This window comes from Odocoileus virginianus, chromosome 3 (genome assembly GCF_023699985.2).
Source record: "Odocoileus virginianus isolate 20LAN1187 ecotype Illinois chromosome 3, Ovbor_1.2, whole genome shotgun sequence".
NCBI lineage: Eukaryota > Metazoa > Chordata > Mammalia > Artiodactyla > Cervidae > Odocoileus > Odocoileus virginianus.
This window is the reverse complement of record NC_069676.1, coordinates 40,988,187-41,012,416: the sequence shown is the minus strand read 5'-3', so window position 1 is coordinate 41,012,416 and position 24,230 is coordinate 40,988,187. Positions and strand designations below refer to the sequence as shown.

The following is a 24,230-nucleotide window of genomic DNA, read 5'->3' as shown; positions in this document are numbered from 1 at the left end:
ACGAGAGAACATCACACATGTCTTTGGTTCAAGAAAAAGGCACTCATCGACCTCGCCACCCTCTCCCTCTCTCCCTCCCTCTCTCTCTCTCATTCTCTTCTCTCTCTCTCTCTTTGTCTCTCTATCTCTCTCTGCTCTCTCTGGTGGGGGACGGGGGGTGGGGGGCGCACCTGGAGAGCGGGGCCCCAAAGCAGACCCTCGCTCACACCTGCTACCTGGGTGAGGGAATCTTAGCATCCAGCACAAGTCCTCGGGAGGGAAAATCTTTGGTATCAGGCGTGATTTTTCCAATCACAGACATGAGCATTTGAGTGAGGTAGCATTTACCTGGGGAGGGGGAGGGGCATTTCACTAGAAGTGTCTCTTGCATTCTCAAAGGTGGGAGGGGGTGGCCACCTCCCTGGGAGGCGGCGGGGTCAGCCGCATTTGGGGTGGGGGAAGAGGCTCCTTCTAGCCTCCAGCTCTTGAACCCCCGGCTGGGGGGGGGAGCAGGCTCTTGGGATCCAGCTGCCGGCCAATCCTGGAGGTCACCTGGAGGAGGGGGGAGTGGGGAGGAGGCGTGCTTATCTTCGTTTCTGACCCTTCCTTCCCCTTTGTCTTTTTTTTTCTTTTGGCAAAAATCAGAACAAGCAGATTCCACCTTGTTCATCCTCTTCTTTCTCTCTCTGGAGAAAAGGCAGGAGCACAGGTGCGCCCTTGCAGGCCCAGCGCCGCAGCCCGGAGCGCTGGCAGGTGGGGCGGGTTCCAGAAGATTCCGAGCCGAGAGTGGCGCCGCGACACCAGAGCTCAGGAGCTCAGGTGCGCCCCTGCCCTCCCGGGGCCCGCATCTCTGTGGAATCTGGTTGTTTTCTTCCGCTGCCTGGGGTCTGTCTCTCCCCGTATCATTCATCAAGGTGCGTAGCGGTAAAGTGCATCCCGGACAGAGGGATGCTGGGACAGAGGCCTCTGGAATTACCCGCTTGTTTGAGCTGCCGTCCCTTCCGGTCCGGGACTGGGTGGGGATGGGAACTCACCGGTAGCCGCTGCAGGCACGCCCCTCCCCAGACGTTAAGGCAGGCAATTCTTGGCACAAGGAACCCTGGCCGTCGGGAGGGGCGGCTGGGTTCTTGGCTGTGGGGGCAGTTCTGCCGGCGGACCGGGGGTGGTCTTGGTGGGGGGAGGGGGCGGCGTGAGCATCCAGCTCCACGTGGGCTTTGGCGACTTCGGAAGAGCTGAGTTCTGGGGGAGGGTCCGTGGGGCACCGCTGGAGACGAAGCCTTCCTGCCTCCCTCCTGCGGGCGGGAGCTGGCGAAGGAGTGGCTATTCTTTAAATTCCTTTTTGAAATTACCCGGTTTCTGTTTCTAGTATGTGCTTCTTGACCCGCTTTCGGGACGACACGTGAGCCCTGGTTTTCCTCGAGGACCCCCGGGCGTCCTGAATTGAAGGGAGCCGGGGCGCTCCTTTCTGTCACCCCTTTCCCTCTCGGGGGTGGGGTGGGGTGGGGTGGAGGGCTTCCTTTGGCCTGAAGGGGATGGGGACGGAGGGAGGGGGGACCCTTTTTGTGCACTTGGGCTGGGGGTGTGCTGCGTCCCTTCCCTGGGTGTTGGGGCCCGGACGGCAGCCCCTCCAGGTGCGCCCTGGGGCAGGTCTCCGGGCCGGCAGGGTGGGAGTGGGGGGACGGGGGGACGTGGGTTCGGGGGCAGGCAGCGCCCGGGCCGTGGAGGCTGGGAGGGCGCGCAGCCGGGGCGCCTCAGGCCTTGGAGAAGGTGGCGGCAGCGCCGGCGGGGCCCCCGGGGGCAGCTCCGGGCTCCTCGGCCCAGCGGTTCATGCAGCGGCGCCGCGCGTTCATGAAGAAATTGCTGACGGTGTTGAGCTCCAGGCCGAGCTGCTGCGAGATGGTGACCTGCATCTCCTTAGAGGGCCGCTTGTTCTCCTTGAAGATGGCGATGAGAGTGCGCCGCTGCAGGTCGGTGAACACCAGGCGCTGCTTTTTGGGCTGCAGCGCGCGCTCTTTCTGCTGCTCCTGCTCCTTCCGCTTGCAGGCTGCGGGCGAGCGCGGGCGGGCGGGCGAGAGGGACGCGGCGCCACCGCGCGGCCGGACGGGAGAAGACAGGCCACGTGTCCCGGAGCACCGAGACATCAGGAAACAGAAATGCGGGAAACGAGAGATGGAGAGACGACACGGGGACAGGGCCAAAAAGACAAGGGGACAAAGAGAGCAGGAGGCAGCAAGAAGGTGGTAGGTCGATAGAGACCACGAGTAATGTTAGGAGAGGGGGGGCAGACAGTGGTGGGCGGGAAACAGACAAAGGAGGCAGATGGGGGGGTAGGGGAGACAAAGAAGGGGACATAGTGTGAGCACACTTCCACAGGCACGGGTCGTCACGCCCTCCCATACCCTTTCTGCATTCTGACCCCCTCCCAGCCTCATGTCCCCAAACTGCCCCTCACCCCCATGAATCCTGACCTCAAGAGTACAACTAATGTTGGTGGCTTTCTGCCCTCCCTCCCTCCTGCAGCCCACACCTGGGGGATGTTGGGGGAAATGACCCGGAATTTCTACATGTGAGTTATTTGGCTCAGTGTAGAGCTGAGTGAAAGAACTGGTTAATTAGTACCTCTTTGCTGGGTGTGTGTGTGTGTGGGGTGGGGGAGGTTGGGATCACAAACCCCAGGAACATACATCCCCCTGGAATGATGGGGCAACTAGGTTCTCAGAAGACAGGTGACAATCCAAGCCTCCTTCCCTGGTGACCTGAGGCCTTATCAGCTTAGGGATCCAGAATCCAGCTAACATGGTCATCTACTTGGTCTCATTCTGATCTCTGAGCCCCTACTCTGGCCTCCCTCCACCAGCAGGCTGAGACCAAGGCCTGGCATGCCTCAGGTCCCCCAGGGAACTTCTGGAGAGGGGGAATTGCAAGACCAACCCTCCCTCTGCCAGAGCCACGTGGCCCAGATGATGGGGAAGGCATTGGAGGGCGCCCTATGGTCAGTGCTTGTGTGCTAAGTTACTTCAGTCGTGTCCAGCTCTTCTCGACACTATGGACTGTAGCCCTCCAGGTTCCTCTGTCCATGGGATTCTCCAGACAAGAATACTGGACTGGGTTTCCATTTCCTTCTCCAGGGGATCTTCCCGACCCAGGGATCGAACTCTTGTTTGCCTGTATCTCCTGCATTGCAGGCAGATTCTTTACCACTGAGCCACTTGGGAAGCCCCCTGTGGTGGGTGGAAGCTTGCAAAGGAGAAGTGGCAGCATCTCAGAGTGGTAGAGCTAGGGTGGAGACTATGGTCATGCTCCCCCCTGCACCAGCTCCAAAGCGGGCCCCTCCCCTCAATACTGTGCGGCCAGTGGGTGGAAAACATGATCTTCACCAGCTAAAGCTGGCTACCTCCACCTGAGGACTGGCGACATCAGCAAAAACTTCATCAGGGTCTCAATTTCTTGTCCACACACCAGTCAGGGACAGTGGGTGGTGGACACCGCCCCATCCTGCCTTCCCACGAACCACTTGCCCCAGCCACTCAGTCACTCCCAGAATGGCTGGTGGCACAGGCTGTACTAGCAGATCTCTGCTGCCAGCCCTGGTGGCCTGCTGGGACCACATACCAAGCTGGCTTTTTTTGGTTCCAGAACAGTCTGAACCAGATGACATGCCAGATCAATGTCCACACACGTCTGTAAAAAATAAATGAATGTCCCCTGTGCTGTGGCTCATTTCTCAGTGATGACAGCTCCCCCTCTCCCCCCCAAGCTCCCCCGCTCTGTTTGAACTGATGCACCACTTCCTTCTCTGGCTTCTTCTGACCTGTAACACACAGTGCTTCTAATTGGCTGTTTCAGGTTTCATAATTAAATAAGAGTGGCAGGCAGAGGTTACTGGACTTTTCAGAAAAAGCCTCTAATGAAGGAGAGAGAGAGAAAGTGATAAAAATGGGAGGAGGACTGGAGGGTGATGCTCTCAGAAGAAACAGATAAGACAGGTGCAATTAGAAGTCAGATTCTGGGAGGGGTAAGAGAAGAATACTGTATCCATGAAACAAGAACCGGATGCTGTTCAATAGAAAGGACCATGAAAGGGACAGACAATGCTCTTAGAATTTAAGTATATTATAGCAGGAATAAAGTCAATGTAAGAATTGAGACATAGGAACTTCCCTGGCAGTCCAGTGGTTAGGACTCTGCTTTCACCACCAAGGGCCCGGGCTCATTCCCTGGTTGGGGAACTAAGATTCCACAAGCCATGTGGCATGGCCAAAAAGTTAAAAAAAAAAAAAAGAAGAAGAAGAAGAAGAATTGGAACATAAAGCAAATATCCCTGGAAATACAAGTGGATGCAGATGGAAAATGAGGGAAAGATGATAAAATCTGAGGATGAATGTGCAGGTTTGTCATTTGAGCAAGAAGTCATCCAAAACTAGAGAAAGGGAAGCCCAAACAAATTATATCAATATGATTAGAATAATGTGTGTGTGTGTGTGTGTGTGTGTGTGTGTGTGTGTGTTCAGTCATCTCTTACTCTTTATGACCCCATGGACTGTAGCCCGCCAGGCTCCTCTGTCCATGGGATTCTCTGCACCTCTTGTGTCTCCTGCATTGGCAGGCAGATATTTTTTTACCACTGCACCACCTGAGAAGCAGTTGGAAGACATGAGAATTCAGTTTAAAAGAGCTCATGAAATGCTCAGCTCAATGAATGAAGAAAGACTCCCTGAGGCTCACCCTTGTGAAATGTCAGGGACCCAGGGTGAAAAGAAGATAAATGCTCCCAGAGAGGAAAGCCACCTGCCATTTGGAGAACTAAGAATCAGAGTGGCTTTAGGCTTCTCAAAAGCTAGGAGCCAGTGGAACAATGCCTTCAAAATTCTGAGCAAAATCTATATTCAGCTAGAATTGTGTGCCCAGTCAAACTCAAGCATGAAGGTAAACTAAAGATATAGTCAGACATTCAAGGTCTCCAAAAGTTGACTTTTGCGTACTCTTTTCTCAGAAAGCTATTAGAGGGCATGTTTCATCAACATGAGGAAGTAAATAAAAAAAAGGAAGATGTAGGATTCAGGAAATGTGATTCAACCTAGAAGAAAGGAAAAGAGGTATCCCATACGAAGAAGGGAGACCCTGAAAGCAGGACAAAGGCATCAAGGACATGAGGTCAGCCCCAGATCAGAGCTGGTGCACCAACAGAAGCAGAAAGGGGAGATGTCCTAACAGGTGTTAGTTTTGCATTTTGTTGAAGGATATGGGAGAGCTTGTGATAGGCAACCATAAATTCCTGGAAGAACAAACAGCTGTACAAGAAAGGAGACAGCAATCCTAGTACTATATGAGATAAAACCTAGGAGATGAACAATGTACATTTTGTACATTGTTTTTTTGTATACAAAGTGGGGAGAATTTTGTATACAGCATTTTTTATACAAAGTGGGGAGAGGGAACATTTGTTCATTTTGTCTGCATAAAGAAACTTTGATGGGAGAGAGGTTCCGGAGGGAGGGGACATATGCATACCTATGGCTGATTCATGTTGCTGTATGGCAGAAACCAATGCAATATTGTAAAGCAATTATCCTTCAATTAAAAATAAGTATTAATTTTCAAAGAAAGAAACATGGAAAGGAAGCACCAGGAACCACCTTGACCTCTCATCTCCTTGGAACTGGCCAGCTTGTGAAGCTCACAAGAAGAGGCCACATCCCCATTCTTTTAAGGAAAAGCTGGATCTCAGGCAGCAACACCAGGGAAGAGTCAAAACAGCCCAGGCCTTTACCTTCTTGCCACCTGTTGTGACCTTCAATTCATTCATTCACTCATGTTTTCATTCACTCACTCAGAATTGTTCTCACAAATTCAACATGCATTTATAGGAAGGGCAGAGAGACAAACACTTTTCAGAAAGCCTGCAAGAGCTTTACACGTCCAGGGCCTTCCATGTGCTGTTTTTTTTTCATCCTTAAGATAATTCCATAAGGCAAGGATATTCTTTCTTACTCAGAGAAGGTAAGCCACTTCCCCAAAGTCACCCAGCAAGTCCTGGCAGGGACAGGACAGGAGCCAGGATTGACTGGCAGGTGGGAGGGGGTCACCTCTTTCTCACCCACCTCCCTCTTCTCCAATCCAGAGCCAGTGGGGGCCTCAGAGGCAGAGGCTGGGGGAGGGGCCAGCCACAGCAGAGTCGTGAAAAAACTTCGCATTTTGTCGATCACAGCAAAAAGAGGCTCCGCTCTCCCCCCTCTTCCCGGGCGTTCAATCTAATTACAGCTCCTCACAGCCCGGATCGATCCGGGCTCCAGTCGGAGCTGTTTACCGCGAGCAGCTTTTGTCACTGCTTCTTCCCCCACAGCCCCCAGCGGCGCCGGCCTGTAGGTCCCTGGCCCCGCGGGGATGTCAGTGCGGGTGGGGGAGGCGGCCCAGAGCGGCCTCCTACGCCCACCAGTATCCCTTCCAGCACTCAGGATCACCCCAGTCCAGCCCCCAAACTGCTGCAGTCCCTGGAGGTAGCCCCAGGAGGAGGAGAGGACATGGAATGGGCCCCTTTCACAGAAGTGAACACAGAGGCTGTGAGAGGACTGACCAGGAAGTAGCCCTGGGGAAGACGGACCGCTGGGTGGGGCAGCCTGGGGCCGCCTCGCCCACGGCCTCCAGACGCTGCCCTGCCACTTGTAGGGCCACCTCCCCCACAATGATCTCCCCTGGGGACCACCACTGTGGAGTGCCTACAAAGCCTCCTCCGCCATCCCCTCCACCATCACCTGCTCCCCCTGGGACTCTTCCACCTCCTTTTCTTCCTCCCCCATCAGAGTCACTTATATGTCATCATGCCCTCCATCACCTCTGTTTCTGTCACCTCTTCCATCACCATCTCCTCCGCCTGCATCGCTTCCACCATCGCTGCCTCTTCTGCCCTCACCTCATCTCCACCACCATGGTGTCCATCTACCATCATCACCTCCATTACTTCCACCTTCACCAATTCTACCAGCATCACCTCCGGCTCCACCAGTAATTCTACCAGCATCACCTCCGGCTCCACCAGTAATTCTACCAGCATCACCTCCTCCTCCACCATTACCACCACCTATAACACCACCACCTCCGTCCACAGTCTACCTCCATCACCCCATCAACACCACCTCTGCTCTCATCATTTCCTCCACCTGCACTCCTAACACCATCCATTTTATCACCTCCACAACTGTCTCCTCCAATATCCTCACTTGTACCATCAAACCCCATCATAGGGCTCACCTTTGTATGTGACTCGCACAGGGAGTACATAGCCCAGTCCCCTTACCAGGGCTTCCTGGCTTGTGGTGGGGGGACGCGGGGGGGGGGGGGGGGGGCTCCAGACTCAGGCCCACACCACTAACCATGGTTGCCATGACAGCACAGGAGGAGCCAGCTGGGCTGGCTTGTGGGACTTGGGGGGGGGGGGTTGTCTCTCTGGGACCCTGGGGGAGTCCGTTCCTTTACAAGGCCAGCTTCAGTCTCAACTGCAAAACTGGGACCCTCTGCCTCCTTCAAACATTTTTCAGTGTACCATCAGCTATCCGCCCCCTCCTCATCTCATTCAGCCCCTTATCCCCACTGTCTCTCTGTTCTCATGTCCTCCTGCTGCCCCGACTCAGCTCACAGCTTCGCAGCCACACTGGTTTCACCCCTGGCACAGTCCAACCTCAGGCCTTTGCAACTGGCTGCCACCTCTGCCTGCATTGCTCTTCCCCACGTTTCTGCATGGCTCCCTCGTCTCTTTCTCGTCTTCCCTCACAGCTCTCATCTCACCTGCGAGGACCATCCTGACCCCCTTCTCCAATTTAATTCTGCAAACTCTCCCTGCTCAGCTTTTTTCTTCCTTTCCCCCTGACAGTATTTACCATTCTCTCAGGGAATGAGGGTTCTGGCTCCAACTTTCTCTCCTCTCCACCCTCCATGACCTCAGGGACGGAGAATCTGATATTTGGAGCCAGATTCCATGATCTTAGAGCATCCAGGGTCCCCACCTCATTGCTGTCAGTCATTCTGGAGTCCAGGGATGAGGGGGCTCTGGGGCTGGCTCCTGGAGTCCCGGAGGAGATCCAAGGGGAGACAAAAGAGGCCCCTTTCCAAATTAGCCCGCTCCTAGGGCGCCCCTAACGGGCTAAGGGTGGGCCTTTCTGTTGGTCCAGCCCGAGTTTCCCGCTGTGACCGGCAGGAGGCAGTGGTCTCCGCCCCAGCACAGGGCGGGGGTCCAGGGAGCAGGGTCAGCCAGGCTGGGCCGCATAAGGGCGGTGACGGCAAGGGGAAGTGAGTGGGGGTCACCCTCAAGTTCCCCTTCATTTCAGACCCTCTGAGGCTTGCTCCCACAGCACCTCTGTCCCTCCCGCCTCCTGCCGTTCTAGGAAGTTGCTCACCTCCAGGAGTCCGTGGGTTACTGCTGGGTGCCCACCTCTGAGCCTGTTTCCTCACATGGAAAATGGTCTTAGTCATGAGCCCCGCCTTGCCAGGCTCTGCGAACGGGTTTAGCTGGGAAAGTCCTGAATAGGGTAATGGCACTGAGCTGAGACTCTCAGCTCCCATCTGGGGGTGCAGGGGAGGGGCTAGGTTCCAGCCCCCATTTGCAGTGCAGCTGTGAAGTGCCTCCCCACCTCAGGACATGCCTCAAGCCTCAGCACCTTCCCAGGAATCTTCCTGGAGAAGGGAGAGATGGAGAGGCCAAGGTTCGGAGTAGGGCTGCCTCAGCCAAAGAACTCCTACACATCCCTTAAGGCCCAGCCTCTGTGGCCCTTGCCCCAGGAAACTCTTCCCCTCACCCTCAGCAGAGCCCCAATTCCCTTCCCTGGGAGTCCTCTGATGTCCAGCACAGAGTGGATCCACAGGAGGCTGTGGGCCGGCTGTGTCTGTCCACTGACTGACGCCCCTCCCACTGTGGGTGGTGGGGGACCAGCCCAGACTGGAAGACCCTGCACAGGGAGACCTCGTGGCCACTGCCCTGGAGGGCCAGGTAAGGTAGTGGGACCCCAGGAGCGCCCTGTCTGCAGTCAGCCAGGGAGAAGCTAGGGCCCTGGATTCAGTCACCCCCCTTAGTGGATGGCGAGAACCAGGCCCCCACTGGGGTGAGCTGGGGTTGCACCTGTTAGCTCCCATCTGACCTACACCTGCCGCCTTCCCCCTCCTTCTCCCCAGACACCCCCTCTCCTTCTCTCCTCCCTGCATTCCCCTTCTCCCGCCAGTCTCCCCCTCCCCTTCAGGTTCCTCAGCATCTTCCTCCCTCATCCTCTCCCTCCTCCTTCCATTTCCTCCTCCAGAGGCCCGCTGTGGTCCACCAGGGTGACCTGGAGAATGAGTGGCCCCGCTATGCCTGTCCAGGGCCATCCCTAGCCCAGCCAGCTGACCACATGGGCTGTCTGTCCCTGTCTGTTGGGTGTGCCTGTGTGAAGATGCACAGGGCCTGCGCTTTGCTGCACTGGGGAGGTGTCCATGCAGAGCAGACCCCAAGTGTGAGTGACAGCAAGTGACCTTTGATGGTAGGCAGAGCCGTGGGTGTGATGGGTGGATGGGAGGGACAGTGTGGGAAGGCTCAGAGGATGTGGTTGGTCAGTGGGCAGTAGGGGAAGACCCAGGGGCCAGCAGACCTCAGCGTGACCTGGGCTTACAGCTGGCCTGGGGGGTGTAGGGGCCACAGCGTGGACATCAGATGGAGGGTGCTGTGTGAAGGGCATCATGTGACTTCTGGGTGTGACAGCCAGTGTGGGTGGCCCTGAGCCCATGGGGTCTGAGTACAGAATGCAGGATGGGCCGCCGAGATCCTAGGGTCGCTCTTGTCTGCTCTTGTCATGGGATTGCTAGCTGCCTCCCCTCCCCCACTGCCACCCTCTCCTTCCTGGTCAGCAGGCTCTGGGGGCCAAGTGGCCCTTCGCATACAATCCGTGGTTTACGCCCCTGGTCCTGATGTCCCCATCCGTCCATGGAGGTGGGGGTCCCACCGTACAGCAGTCCAAACGCAGGCCAGAGTGGCCTGCGGCCGTCCCTCCTCCTTTCACTAGCCCCACACACCTATTAAGCGCCTACTGTGTGTGCTGTTTGGAAAGCTTTGCTGGGGAAAGCAGCGAGTAAGATGGATGCAGCCTCCGCCTGACGGAACCGCGATCTGATGTGATGACATGCCAGCCAAACAATCAGAGATACAGGGAGACCCATGGCTGCCCCGATGTGCAGCAGGGGTGGAAGGGGGTGCGGGTGGGCTATTTGTAGGGGAAGACCTGAGGCTGGCTGGGTGGGAACAGATCTGGGCATGGAGGGTGAAATAGGAGGCCGAGCATGACATCTGGGGACAACAGGGGAGAGGCGCAGTGAAGCCCAGGGAGACGAGGCAGGAGCCAGGGTCACACTAGGAGGGTGACACCCCCCAAGAAAGGCTGGGTTTGACAGGAGAGGACAACAGCCAGACGGTGGCCCCCAAAATCAGCGACCCAGGAGCGTTGTCTCAGTCCCTGTGTTACACTCTGCGCTGTGTTCAAGGTCCCCAAAGAGTTGCTCTTGTCTGCCCCCTGACTCCCTGGCCCTGTAAGCCTGTACCCCACAGTGTCCATCTACCTGGGCACAGGTTGGGGTGTGGGAGCAGGAGCTGGATTCGCTGTCCCCTCCCTTTGGCCACCTTTTGAGCTCAGCTCAGCTTCTTGGAGCAGACAATTCAATACGGAGCCAAGTCCCCGGCTGGGATGATGACTGGTTTCCTTGGCGACACATCCCGCCCGGGCCACCAGCTGCCCAGCCCCAGATGTGGGGCACATTGATACACCCACCTGGTGGCTTGTCCCCACTGGGCTGTCTGCCTTCAGCATCCCCCGCTGGCCTCCCCTGGCCACAGATAGTGAGTGACTTGCCCAAGGTCACACAGTGAGCCACTAGGAGGGGAGCTGAGCACATTCATAACTCCATCCTCTTTATCCACACCCTCCATCCCTGCCGGCCCCAGTAAGAGGTTATCATGGATGGGGGGTGGAGTCATCTCCAGGGAAACCGAGGACCCTCTGGAAGCCTCAACAGCCCCCTCTGTCTCAGATGCATCTCGGCTCTCCACACCCGCTCCTTCCGTCCTCTCCTCCCCTGCCCGCCAGGTCCACACCTCCCATCTCCCAGCATCTGAACCACCTTGGCTGTCGCCCAGCCTCCCTCCCTCCCCCCCTCCCTCGATCCCTCCCCCCTTTCCTTCCCCGATGGGATTTTAATGGCCGCATTTTCAAATTAGTTCTGAGCCTTTCAAAGACTTATCAGAGAAATGAGCATTTCCACTGGACTCTGGGCTGCCCCTGGTGGGGTGGGGGGTAAGGGGGGGCTCCATCTGGTGGTTGCAACGCCTGTGGTGGGGGACGCTGGGGGTGTCCAGGGGCAACTCTCACGCCTTTAACCCCCTCCCCATTCAGGCACTACGGGGGAGGGCTGGGGGGAGCAAACCGCATCAGTGCGCACACAGAGCTTTTATTTAAAAAAAAAAAAGAAAAAAACTGTTAACAGTCACAGCGGCCAGCAGTTGGAAATGGATTTGAAAAAGATGACAGGAAAGGAACCGGTGATAAGAAAAAGCGTAGAGAGGCCAGCGCACAAAAGGGAGGGGTGGGGGGAAGCGCAGAAAAGGGAGGGGTAGGGGAAGCCAGCATCTCGGTGATTGGGAAACTCAGCCACAGATAAACTCACAAGCGAAATGGTGGCGGTGCACGTGCGCGCTGCGGCCTGGGGCCGACCGCAAACCACCTGAAACCTCCCAGCTGTCCACCGGGCGGGGAGGAGGTTGAAGAAAGGAGGGAACGGCCAAAGAGAATATTACGCAGCTGGCAAAAGGGCCCCCGAGGCGTTCTCTTCCCTGATGTGGATGTTCCGTGGCAGGAAGCAGAAGCACAGGAGAACTGCAGGGGAGAGGGGGTGGGTGGTCTTTCGGTGGTATTTTTTTTAAAAGAGGAAAAAGAAAACGTGCGTTAGGGGTGCTGTATTAAGTGTCACCTCTCTTTAGAAGGAGAAATAGAGACTGGAATTTATAGAAAGGAGGACTTGGCGAATGTGTCCGCTGTTTGGAAAAAAACAAAAACAAAACAACATTTTTTAAAAAGAACAGGCTGGGGAGGCAGAAGGCAGGCGGAGGGAGCGAGCAGGGTCTTTGTCGAGGTTCCCCAGCGCACAGGAGCTTTTTTCTTTATCCGCTTTGTGCTCCAGCCGACTGCGGATTCTAGTCTCCATTTGGGGAAACGGAAGTGCTCAGGGGACACGCCTAGTCCACGGTCACGGGCCCGAGCTGCCGCCGGCCCGTGCCTGCCTCTCTGGGAGCGCCCCTTGTCCCCCGCGCTGAACCGTTTGCGTTCCAGGTGCAGCGACCCGACGTTCCAAGCGAGCGCACAGCGGAGCGCGCCAAGTCAGACGCCGCCCTGGGTTGGGCCGGGAGGGAGGAGAACCCAGATACGGCTACCCCTGAGTGAGATGTGATTCACCACCCACCCCCCCAGAGGTGGGATGCAAGCGCCGACGGTGACCCTGCTGGGACGCCGCGGGTGTGCAGTGCCAGTGTTCCGGTCTCCTTACACTGGGCCGCGCGCGTCCACCTCCCGCCGAGCTGTGGAAGGCAGGTACACGCTAGATCCTTTCGGGTTTGGGAGATTCTACGTCCGCCGGGGACAGAACGGCGGAACGCGGCGGCCCGGGTTTTGCACTCCGGGGCTTGGCCGGCACTGCAGGGCGGCGGCGGCCTGGGACAGTGGGAACCAAGGCACTGACATCCTCCCCAGGGCGCGCGCGGATGCGCTCGACTTCGTAGAGAAGCATGAACCCTGCTGTATCCGCACCAGGCCCCCAATTGTCCACCCCGTCACCGCTCGCGGACGCGACCTTCTCCCAACCCCCCAGCACTAGGGAGTAAGGTCGGACAGCAATTGCCTGGAAGCGGGTGTGGAGAAGTGGTCAGGCGGCCCAACTGGGGGTCCAGGAATAATTCCTGGCCGCTCGCAGCAGTTTCAGGAGAGAGAAGCGGGTACTTCCCCACACCCCCAGCGCCTGGTGCTGCCTCCGATCGCCAGACCCGACTTGAGCCGGAGACTGCGCTCTCTTGTCCTAGCGTGGACGTGGGCGCCTACTCGTGTCCCGTGAGGACCTACCCTCACATCCCCTTTCCTTTGCATCTCCGCTTAAGTTCCCCATGCGCGTCTACAAGGCGTCCCGGGCACGTCTACACTTCCGTCCTTTCTCTCACGCGGCCCGCGCCAGTCATGGACGCCCTACTGGTCTGTTTCCTTCTGCCACTCTGTGGCTTTGTGCATGTGATACTTTAGGTCTAAGCCCCTCGCCCACCCCCACAACAGTCCACACGGCAAGACAACAGCGGCAGGAGGGACCCTGCCCCACCCTCATCCTGGACCCCACCCACATCCTGGCCCCATCCGCATACCGGCCCCACTCACATCCACACCTATTTGGCCGAGGGGAAACTGAGGCCGCAGGTGCCCCAGGACACCCCAAAGTCAGATGGTTCTCCCAGGCTGGTCCTGGCTCCAGACCAGCTTTTCCCCTCCCCTAGGAGCACAGCCTTCCTTATTGATCAAGGGCCATATTTAATTAAAAACTTGATTCAAACCAGCCTGAGCTGCCCTGGTTAAGCCGAGCTCGCTGCTACACACAAAGACTCCAGCCGTAGGGGCCCGGCCTCCATCCTTACAGCAGCTCTGGCTTCCCGCCTCCCAGCCTTTGTCCTTGGTGTTTCCACCCGCCCTGAGGCAGAACAGAAAGTTGCCGCCACTTCTGGGATCTGGGGAGCGACCAGGCATGGTTTTTTAAGAGGAATGGTGAGCCCCCTCCAGCTGCGGAGAGGACTCCAGGGGAGGGGGTGGAGCCTGGAGACCAGAGTGGAGGAGGAGGCGGCCAGAGGTGGGTTGCTCCGACTAGAGTGATAATTGATAGGGGGCGGGGCGTCGGGGGTGGGGAAAATGGCCTTGTCTTGGTGAGCCCTACGATTTTCAGCTAAGGAGACTTCAGAATAAAGAAGCCAAAGCACAGCTCCAGTACCTCTGTGTGCTTCTCTGCCACGTGGGGGTGACCGTCCAGTCTCTCAGGCAAGAAGAAGTTCTCCGACCTGGGGTCCAGGGAAGCTGGACATTCAGTGCCCCAAATTCCCCCTGAGGGCCGGCAGCCAGGAGGAGCAGAAGCAGGTGGCTCTGTGTGCAGCAGGAGGACACTGGGACTCGACCTCAACCCCCTCCCCCCTCGAGGGTCTTTGGTGGTCCCTGGGGGGGGGGGGGGGCGTCCCGTGGGCACAGGAGTCTGTCCAACTCTGTGTCAGGAGGAAAGTACAGGCCGTCTCTCCTGGCCCAAGCATCACCCAAGTGTTTGTAAGTTGGACCTGGATGTAACCTGGAGAGCCTTCCTCCTAGTCCTGGCCTCAGTCTGCTGAGCTCCCCTCCCAGCCTTTGTCTCTGCTGGGCCCTGAGTGGGATAGGAGCCTGAGCCTCTCAAGCCCCACTTACTGCCGGCTCCACATCTCCCTGCTTGTGAGGCTTCGGCAAGTGCATCCCTTTCAGCCTTTTCTTGGTGGTCTGTAAAGTGGGCTCATTATCTGAACTGGCTTAAACAGTCCCTTATTCCTAGGGGAGAGGGAGGGCTCTGGGCACCCCAGACAGCCCCTCCCCATCTGACAGCCAGAATCGCGGAACCTGGGCAGGGAGCTGGCACCACCCCACTTGGGGCTTGTGTTCTAGAATGGGGGGCTGGTGTGAAGGCCCCTGGGGATTGTACCCAGACCCACAAGGCTCTGGTACCCACAGCACCAGACAGTCTCCCCCTACTCCCTGTTTCTCTGGAGGGGGTCTGCAGTGTCCCCACTGGGTCCCAGACCCCCTTCCAGCTCCCCTGCCCACTCTCTGTGGGTTCCACGAAGCACAGGCTGCCCAGGAAGACCTGGGTCTTCCCTACAGACTAGGAGATGTGGGTGTGAGCAGGTGAGGGTGAGTAAGCAATGTGGCCTCAGGGTGCATGTTCTGTGAATGTGTCCTCAGGGGTTCTGGTGGTGGTGGGGGGGAACAGGTTGATAAGAAAAACCTCAACAAGCACCTCGGAGGTGGCACTTGATTCTGTCCATTTCTCAGATGAGGAAACTGAGACTCAGACCCTTGCCCAGGATGAGTTAGTCATAGAACCCAGGTGAGGCCAGTTCTCAGCTGGGATGTCTTTCCTAAAGGGTCAGTAAGGGGTGTGGGCCCTTGTGGTTGGTTCAAGGTCAAGTTTTACAGAAGGTACATTGGCCTTTGGGGGGGGTGGGCAGAGCATTTATGGGGGACAGGTAGTGGTCCTCCCAGAGTAGACCTCTGAGTTGAGTCTCGTCAACCTAGGAAAGCCCCCACCCCACCTGCCCGCCAGCTTTTCAACACCTGATGGTGGATACAGGATGGGTGGGGGACAGGCATGTCCTAGTCTGGGGGGAGGGGCAGTTGGTGTGTCTTTTCCCCTTCCATCACCATCCCCCGCCAGACTCCCAGCCACCGGTCACTACCCTCACTGTGCCCACCCCCTTCAGCTCCAGAAATGGCTCCCTCCCTGCCTCAGTTTCCCCCACCAGCTGTCTCCCTCATCCTTCAGGGATTCTTGGTTCCGGGCTCATTAGTGAGCCAGGAGGAGGGGGCCCTTCCTTCAATCGCCACCATCTGATATTTTATATATATTTTCTGATCAGTTACAAAAAATACTTTTCCTCCGGAGTTGCAATTTAAACAATATTTGAAGACGGCCGAAGTTATCGACCAGGCGGCGGTGATGAATTAGAGCCGGTAATTCGAATTCATCGACCACCCCGCCCCCGCAGAGGAGTCCGTCAGCCCCTCCCCCAGCCCCTCTCCGGTAATTACCGTTTGAGATGGAGTCTTCGAAGGGAGGGCTTCGAAGAGGTGGCGGCTGGGAAGCTGCGGGACTCTAAGGACCCTGGGGGTGGAGCAAGGTGAGACCCCACCAGGGGTTGGGACCTTGCAGGATAGGCCGTCCCCAGAATCTCAGAATTCAGACCCAGAGCCTGTCTCCCCCAATGCACACATTTTACAGATGGGTAAACTGAGTCACAAAGAACAGACAGGTCTGGGAGCAACGGAGTGGCGGAACCCTGAGGTCTACCTGGCCAGATTTCTTGGGTGCTTCAAAAGAAAGAAATCCTCCTTCAGTCCTCAACGCCAGAGGACTGCCGGCTCCACGTCTCCCTGCAGTGCAGCTTCGGCAAGTGCGTCCCTTTCAGCCCTGGCTCGGTGGTCTGTAAAGTGGGTTCATGATCTGAACTGGCTTAAACGGTCCCTCATTCCTGGGGAGGGAGAGAGGTGGAGGAGCTGGGAGCCATCAGGTTCCAGACGAGTGACCCCAGCTGAGGAGCGGCCGCTGGGAGCCCTCACCTCCAGTTTCCCGTCTCCTTTTCTGCCTCTTTGTCTCTTTGCCTTTCTCACTTTGTTTTTGCCACTCTGTCTCTCCCTACCTACCTCTGTGTCTTTCTGTCTGTCTCTGCGTGTGCCTTTTTCCGTCCTTACCGCCTCCTGGTCCCGGGCGGTGGGGAGGACACCCCGACGGGACGCCCACAGCTGCTGGGCCTAGAAGCGAGGCCGGAGACAGAGGCCCGCAAGCGCGCGGGAGCGGGCCTGGGGCGCGGAGCTGCCAGTAGGTCCGGGGATGGCGGGCGGCTTTCGCTGGGCTCAGGATGGGGACTAGGGAGCAGGAAGGGCGGTGAGTGCGGCCTGCCGGGGTCGGACTGTGCGGGTCGGCGGCCTGGAGGCGCCTTAGGCTGTCGCGTGCGGGGCGGCGCGTGGGGGAGGAATGAGCCAGGCCGCCTCCCCCTAACCGCTGCGATTTGCCGCCACTTAACCGCTTTTCATTTGCGCAGCGACCGGAACTAAAGGCCTCTCGGCCAGTCGGCTCCTAATTACCCCACGGCCCAGCCACTTCTAACATTCTAAGCCCAGCCCCGCGCTCTGGACGCGGTCCTGAGCGCGCCCAAGGTGCGTCAGGTGCCCAGGGCCCGGTGCGCGGACCAGGCGGGTGGCAGGGTCACAGAGTGGGCAGGGGCCTGGGGAAACAGCGGCAACAGGTCGGGTGTTGCGGTTCGGTGTCCCCTGGATCTGAGCCTGTGCCAGGTCCTGCCTCATCCCCTGCATTTCCCCTAGGGGCCCCCAGACGGTCGCTATTCTGAGTCCCAGTCCAGATGGGGAAACCGAGGCTCAAAGAGGCGAGGAGGCTCTCTGCTGCCACAGAAGTCAGGGAGGGCCGGCTGGGATGCAAGCCCGCCCCCCTGCCCTGCCACTAGGCGCTGCTCTCCCACAGCAGCACCCCCACGGGGACTTCTCCACTGAGGTTTGCTGTTCTACGACGCCCTGATCAATCTCTTGGATGGCCCGGAAATGTGCCATTCGAATGCCACAAATGGGTTCTGTTTCTTACATGCTGTGACAGTGGAATAAAAAAAAAGGAAACTGGTGTGTGTCCTTTGCGTACACATGTGTCAGACACAATGTCCCCGAAACACATGCTCTGGGGAGGAGGCCAAAGGTGGAGGGAGTGGCGGTAAGTCAGACCTCACCAGTGACCCCATTCGACAAGGGCCGCTTAGTATGTGTGGTGTCAGAACTCTGCCTTTGGCCTGCTCCCTAATGTCACCTGCATCACGCACACATGGCAGGCCATGACTGTGCATTGGTGTGCTTGAGTGTCTCCTGTGAACATACCTGTGTCACTGCACGTGTCACGAGGGGGGTGGGGCAGGACAGAGTGGATCCTGTCCTCAAACAAGACCATCCAGGTTCCTGACACCATTTCTAACATTTCATGGCAACCTCCCCATGCACTTGGTCACCTGCCACATGAAAGAAGGATTTATTCCCCAACGTGGAGGATGAAGGAAGCCTATCGGAGGCTCAATCACCTCGCTCTGCAGAGGGGAAACTGAGGCACGCATGTAGGTGCAGGGCCCCCAGGTTGTCCAGGTTGCCTGGGGGAGGGAAGCAAATAACACGGACCCCTCTCCACCCCCCACTGGCACCCCAGTCTTCACAGCAGAAGGCTGCAGACACAGCCAAATCCCTCCCATCCTCCCTGCTCCAGGGTCGGCTGGTTGAGTTAGCCAGCTCCAACCAGCCCCACTCGCCCCTGTGCACAGAAGCGATCGATCAGGTGCCTGGGGCTGCTATTGTCCCCATGGCTGGGGCGGCTTCAGCCCCTCCCCGGAGTGGCCAGGAAAAGACCCCCCCACCCAAGCCAGGCCACCACGGTGAGAGTGGGGGCTCTCCTGCACCCCCCCCCCCACTCAGCAGAAGGGGTCCTGGGTGCCGGCTGGCTGGGGGCAGGTGTGGACCCTGCTCTTGTCATCTGGGAGGGAGAAGGGGGTCAATGAGCATCAGTGGGAGTAAGATGAGGAGGCAGAGAGAGGTAGAGAGGGAGCAGGACAGAGAGGAGGAGGAAGAATGAGACAGGGAGGAAAACGTGGATCGAGCAAAGAAACACATACCAGTTTGCCCCGAAAGAGAGAGTAGAAATGAGAGAAACACAAAATGGAAAAGAGAGACGGGTTCGGTGCGCGCACTCGAGCCAGGAGCAACTGCGCGGGGAGGGCGGCCGGGCGGCTGGGGTGTGAAGGCCTCCGGGCCGCGGGTCCCCGGGGCCGCCCCTCCCCCGCCCGTTCTCGAGTGACCTTTGCCAGCGGCCGGAGGGGGGAGGGGGCTATCGATCGCGGAGGCCCAGCTACAAAGAAGCGCGCGCTGGGGCCGGGGGCTGAGCGCGGGCCCGGCTCTGGCTGCGGAGGCGCCGGTGTTCGGTGCACGGTTCCTACACTCTGCCCTCGGAGCGGGAGGCGCAGCGAGGCCGTTCGGGGGGAGGGGGTGGCACTCCGAGCTGAGAGCGGCGGCACGTCTGGGTCACACCCCCTACCCGCCACACACATACACGTACACATCGCACACAATGAGGACCCTGCTGGCAGCTTGCGGATCCTCCAGCAGTCTGAAGGGACCCAGGGACCCCACTCCCAGTTCCTGGAGGGACTGAGCGGGAGTGTAGACTCCTGTAGGGGAGGAACGGCGGCACAGTCCTTTACCCCCTTTTGGTGACGGTACGGACAGGCAGGGGCGAAGATCGCGCTCTCACCTCCTGCAAGGGGGTCCCTAGCGGGCGGCGGAGTGCCAGGCCACCGAATGGGGAGGGGGCCGGGGCTCTCCGCCGACGCGCTGCCTGGTGCTAGGGAGCCCCCCGAAGCAGGACCCCTAGGGTCGGGCGGTGCGCGCTGAGCTCCTACCTGCCAGGCGCAGCGCCGACATGCGCTGGAACTCGGGCTCCTGCAGCCACTTCCACATCCTGCGGAAGGTCTCACGGCCCGATTTGAGCTTGCTCCAGGGCTTGGGGTTGCGCAGCAGGTCGGAGAGCGTGCCCTGCGAGCGGCACAGGATGCGCTGCGCGAAGATGGCCTGCGGGATGCTGTAGCGCTTCAGCTCCGCCGTGATGCGCTGCGCCACCTCCTTGGTGTTGATCTCCTCCGCCGCCGCGCCCGCCCCGGGGCCACCGCCGCCCGCGGCCGGGCCGCCGCCGCCCGCGTGAGACCCGTGCGCTCCAGCCGCTGCCAGCCCGCCCAGCGGCGCCAGCAGCCCCGCGGTGCTCCCGCCGCCTGCTCCGCCGCCGCTGCCGCCGCCTCCGGACAGCCCGCGGGCCAGCGCGTCCTCCGCGCGACCCAGCAGCGCGGCGTGCGGCTCGAAGGCGGCGGGCGGCAGCAGCTTGTCCCCGGCCAGGTGGCCCGGCGCGCCGTAGGCGGCCAGCGGCGGGGGTGGCGGCGGCGGCGGGGGCTGCGGGGCGCCGTGGAGCGCGGGCGGCAATGCATTGGGCAGCGGCGACAGCGGCGACCCCATGGCGGGCAGCTCCTTGCCGTAGGGCCCGTAGAGGTGGCCCACGGAGGCGAGCGCCGCGCGCTCGTCGCGCATGAGGGTAAAGCTGCCGCTCACGCTGGCCGCCAGGCGCTGCGGCGGGGGCGGCGGGGGCGGCGCGGCGGCCGGGTGCGGGTGCGAATGGGGGTGGCCGCCGTGCGCTCCGGCTACGGCTGCGGCCGCCGCATGCTGGTGGAACTTGTCCGCCACGGCTGCGAGCGGAGGCAGGTGCTGCAGCGGCGTGAGCGTCGTGTAGGTGCCGCCCAGGCCCGGAGCCTCGCAGGCCATACCCATGGCCGGGTGCAGTGGGCCCGCCAGCTCCCCGCGGAAGTCAGCGCCGCCGCCCGCGCCGCTCGAGCCGCCCGCGCCCCCGGCGCCCCCACCGCCGCCGCCGCCGCCGCCGTCCAGCAGGCTCGCCATGCCGGCCACTAGACCGGGGCGCCCGGGCGCCACCAGGCCGCGGTGCTGAGCCGCTGCCGAGCGCGCGTGGCTCGGGCTTAGCAGCTCGCCCGCCTGCGCGTGGGCCACGCCGTGCAGGCCCCCCAGGCTCTCCAGGCTCAGCTCCATGCTCGGCCGCCGCGCGCGGACTCCTCGCCGGCTCGGCCGCCCGCCCGCCGCGCGCGCTCTTCGGCGCCGGCCCGGCGCGCTCAAGGCCGCCGCATGGCCCCCGCCCGCTCCCCGGTGGCTGCGCGCGAGGCTGCCCGGCTGCGCGGCGTACGGCCCGGCCCGGCTGCGAGCGCGGCCACCAGGATGTGGCGGGGGAGCGGCCGCCGGCGCCCGGGCCCGGGTCTGACGTCAGCGCCCCCGCCCACCGGCTCCCCTCGCCGCCGCCTCCCGCCGCCTAGCTCTCCGCCCGCCCTGGCCCCCTGGAGCGCCAGGCTGGCCGGAGTGGGTTAGACTCCGGGCTTCTGCCAGACACCCTGCCACTGCCTCCACCGTGCCCCCTGGGGATCAGTGGTACCTGGGGACAATGGACGGAGGTCGAGGACAGACACTCCACCGAGGCTGCGGACCTCGTCTCTGGGGCTCAGATTCTCTGTCTCTCCCAAGGGTCATGAAGATTACTTTCCTCCCTGGCACCTGTGAGTCCATCGTTAGGAAGTGCACCGGAGTGTGACTCAGTGGGGGCCTGTGATCCAGGTGTTGCTGTCTACTCACGCAGATCCCTAGGAGGTGGGCCCTCTGCTCCCAAACCTCCCTCTCTCCTTGCACAGGTCGGGAGTCACATCATGCCCCCAAAGTTCTCTCTGGCAGGAGGGTGCTGAAAGGAAGGTCCTCAGGCTGATTCCCAGCCTGTGTCTCCGAGTGTCTGGATCTGCTTCCATGTGTAGGCACTGGGCCCTCAGTTTCCCCAGCTGTACACTGGAGCACCCTGCCTGAGGGATGCCAAAGGCTGTTCCTATTTCCAGGTCCTTCTAGTTGCCTCCATATCCAGCGTGGGAGCAGCTTGGGGGTGACTCTGAAAGAACCTCTGTCCCCCTTCAGATCAGGCAGGCCTGATACACACACATCCTCTTTGCGTCCCAGGAATCCCCTGGTCAGACTCCACCCTCTCACTGGGGCTTCTCTTTGGGGTGAGAGGAGGGAAGATGCTCCTTTCCCTCACCACCTGGAGACAAGTGAGGCCCAGGGACCCCTGGAACTGGGATAAATGAGGGAGCCTTCCATACTCAGAGACCTCTCCCCCACCACCGTGATCCCGTTGTGGGAATGAGATGCAGGTCAGGAAGGGGAGTCCAGAGTGACCAAGTCAGACCCCAAAAGGCGCCCCCAACTGGAGAGCAGAGTGTGGGGCAAGGAGGGATTCCCAAAACCAGCCCTACCCCTTCTTCCTGCCCAGAGGATAACCATTGCCTTTTCCCAAAGAGGGAGGAGAAGGGTAGGGCTAGTAAGGTCTGTGATGGAGTCCCCCAGGAGCCCCCACCTCAGCAGGGAGGGCCAGGACTCTAAACTGTGGGTGGAGGGCTGAGAAGGCCCTGTCAGGGAGCTCCCCCTCCATGCACACCATGGGGCATGTCGCTGTCTCACCACCTTCAGCAGGATTGGAGGTTTGATTCTGGGAACCGCCACTGGACTTGGTGCCTGTGTGGTGGCTCCTATATCTCAGTTTCCTTTTCCCTGACTGGGATGGGGGTTGAGAGGAGGGGAGGGTGCCTTCCTGCCTGCCCCCCCTGAGAGCCGGCACATCTTTGCTGTCCACCATAGTGGGGAGGGGGTGGGCTGTCTCCCAGTGCACCAGTGCAAGGAGGTTGAGGGACCAAGATGATCTGACCCCCAGCTTGCATGGCGGGGGTGGGGGGTGGGGATCAGACAGTAGAATGGCCTGAGCCATGTCCTAGGGTGGAACAGGGCACTAAAAAAAACACTGCCTCCCAGTGCCTGTGCTTAGGACTCAGCATTTAGTAGCCACTTACTGTTCACCAGGCACACACTCTTGCTTTACCAAGCCCGGAGGGGAAGTTGTGCCTCTGTTCAGCATCCACCTCAGGTCCAAGGTGGAGAGTGGCGGTTGTGGCTGTTTGGGTTTTTATCCAAGTGCCAACACTGCCCTCAGGTCCTGGTCCACTGAATTTTCAATTCAGGATTTACATAGAATTTCAGGGACACCCATCTTCCAGGTAGGAAAACAGAGGCGGCAGAGTGGGACAGGTCTGAGCAACTGACTAACCCCTCCCCATGCAGATTCCAAGTCTGGGAGGTGGGTTCTGGCTCTGCCCGGCTCCAGCCACCCGTGCCCCCCCGCTACTGTCTCACTTGCCAACAATCACAGATAATTAAAAATAATCGTAGGATCTAAAAATCAATCAGCCTTCATAAAATGATTGCATCCCAGGCCCAGGAAGCTCAAATCAGGCCTGGGGGTGGGGGGCGCTGTGGGGGTGGGGTCTCTATGGGTGGGAAAGCAGAGATGGAGGAATTACCCCCAAAGTCAACTAAGGGGTGCTCCGTGGGGGTCGGGAGCATGCAGCCTTTTACCTCCATCTTTGTATATTTCCTCCAGCTTGATTATCATTTTCAATTTCATAACAAGCTTGTGTGACTGTTATAATAAGGAAAGCATCCATTTTGAAAGAGGCCGACCAGCCACTTTGAGATGAAGGGGTCCCCTCCCCTCCACTGCCTCGGGACACTCTTAAGGTCTCCTCTGGGCCGGGGCTTCTGGTGGGGGGACCAGCCTCGTCCCCCAAGTACATGGAGCCTCCCAATCAGCCTGGACACTCCGACACCCCCAGAGGCGGGATTCCGCACCTGCAGAGACTATGTTCCCCTTGGGAGACTGAGCGAAAATTTGCCACCCTCCAGAGAGAGTGGGGAGCCCCCTGGAACCCCAGAATGGGCTTCCCCCACCAGCAGCCTTTTAGTAATTAGTAAAATAGAATTGAACTGGCCGCGGACCGGCCGGTGGCTGGGGCCCTGATCGATCTTCAGTCATTAGGCAAATTGCGGGTTGGGGGAGGGTGGGCTGGATGGGGGCAGGGCGACCCCTGATACTAGACCCTGCCCAGACCTTGGCCAAGTGGCAGAGGTTGTCTGGCCTCAGTATCCCCTCCAAGAAAATTGGAGTTTGACCCCTGGAACCCAGGTCTGCACCTGGAGGTGTCTCAACCCAGGCTGCGCTGCCTTGATCCATGCCCACCCTCTCTGTTCACAGCCTGGGAGAAGCTGAGAAGCAAACCTCACATCTGGCTAACCTGAGGGCTTGCAGGGTCCATCCAGTGGCTGGGAGGCTTAGCTGGGGCTCAGATTTCCTCCCCACTCTGGGGGAACCCAGCCTTCTTCCCAGGTTCCAGCCAGGGTTACTGCCCACCTCTACCACAGCTAGAATCAGAATCGGCCATCTCCTGTCTTCTTGGACAGGCTGAGTTCCTTGTGGTTTTAGCTTGCGATGGCAGCTAAAAATATGTGGGTGGGTGGGTATTATACTCAAAAGTCTTCCCTTTCTGTGCTTCCCCTGGGCCCCTCCACTGTTGGTGGCTGATTCTGTGATTGAATTTGTCCCCCATGGAAATGAAACTCACCAACTGCTGTGTGTTCTTCCATTTTATTAGAGCGAGGTTTAAATAAATAGTGGCGATCCACATCTCCCTCCAGTCCTGCCCAAGCCAGAGACCCTTGTCAGCCCCCGGTACGGACCCCCAAACCGGCAGACGCCCGCAAATTCTGGCCGTGTACACCTGGCTGGGCCCGCGTGCTCCGCCTGACTCTGTGCCTTCGTTGGGGCCGGGTCGGAGGATTTTATTTAGATTGGGGGGTGCGGGGAGGGTGCTAGACTGTTCTCCTCCGTCTGGGGGTCCCGGCCACACTGGGCGCATGGCGCCCCGAAGATCCCACTCTCGAACCGAGGTTGGGTGTGGGGACATCTCAGCA

The 24,230-nt window shown here is 59.3% G+C and overlaps 1 protein-coding gene across 1 annotated transcript; it reads right to left on the bottom strand.

Annotated features, from left to right (window-relative positions):
- Window positions 1–899: 899 nt before the first annotated feature.
- Window positions 900–20,429, bottom strand: ONECUT3 (one cut homeobox 3). Its single transcript, XM_020870324.2, has 2 exons — window positions 19,244–20,429; window positions 900–2,023 (listed from the first exon to the last, which is right to left on the bottom strand). The coding sequence occupies exons 1-2, from the start codon at window positions 20,427–20,429 to the stop codon at window positions 1,731–1,733; spliced, it is 1,479 nt and encodes a 492-aa protein (XP_020725983.2). The 3' UTR covers window positions 900–1,730.
- Between the last annotated feature and the right edge of the window lie 3,801 nt (window positions 20,430–24,230).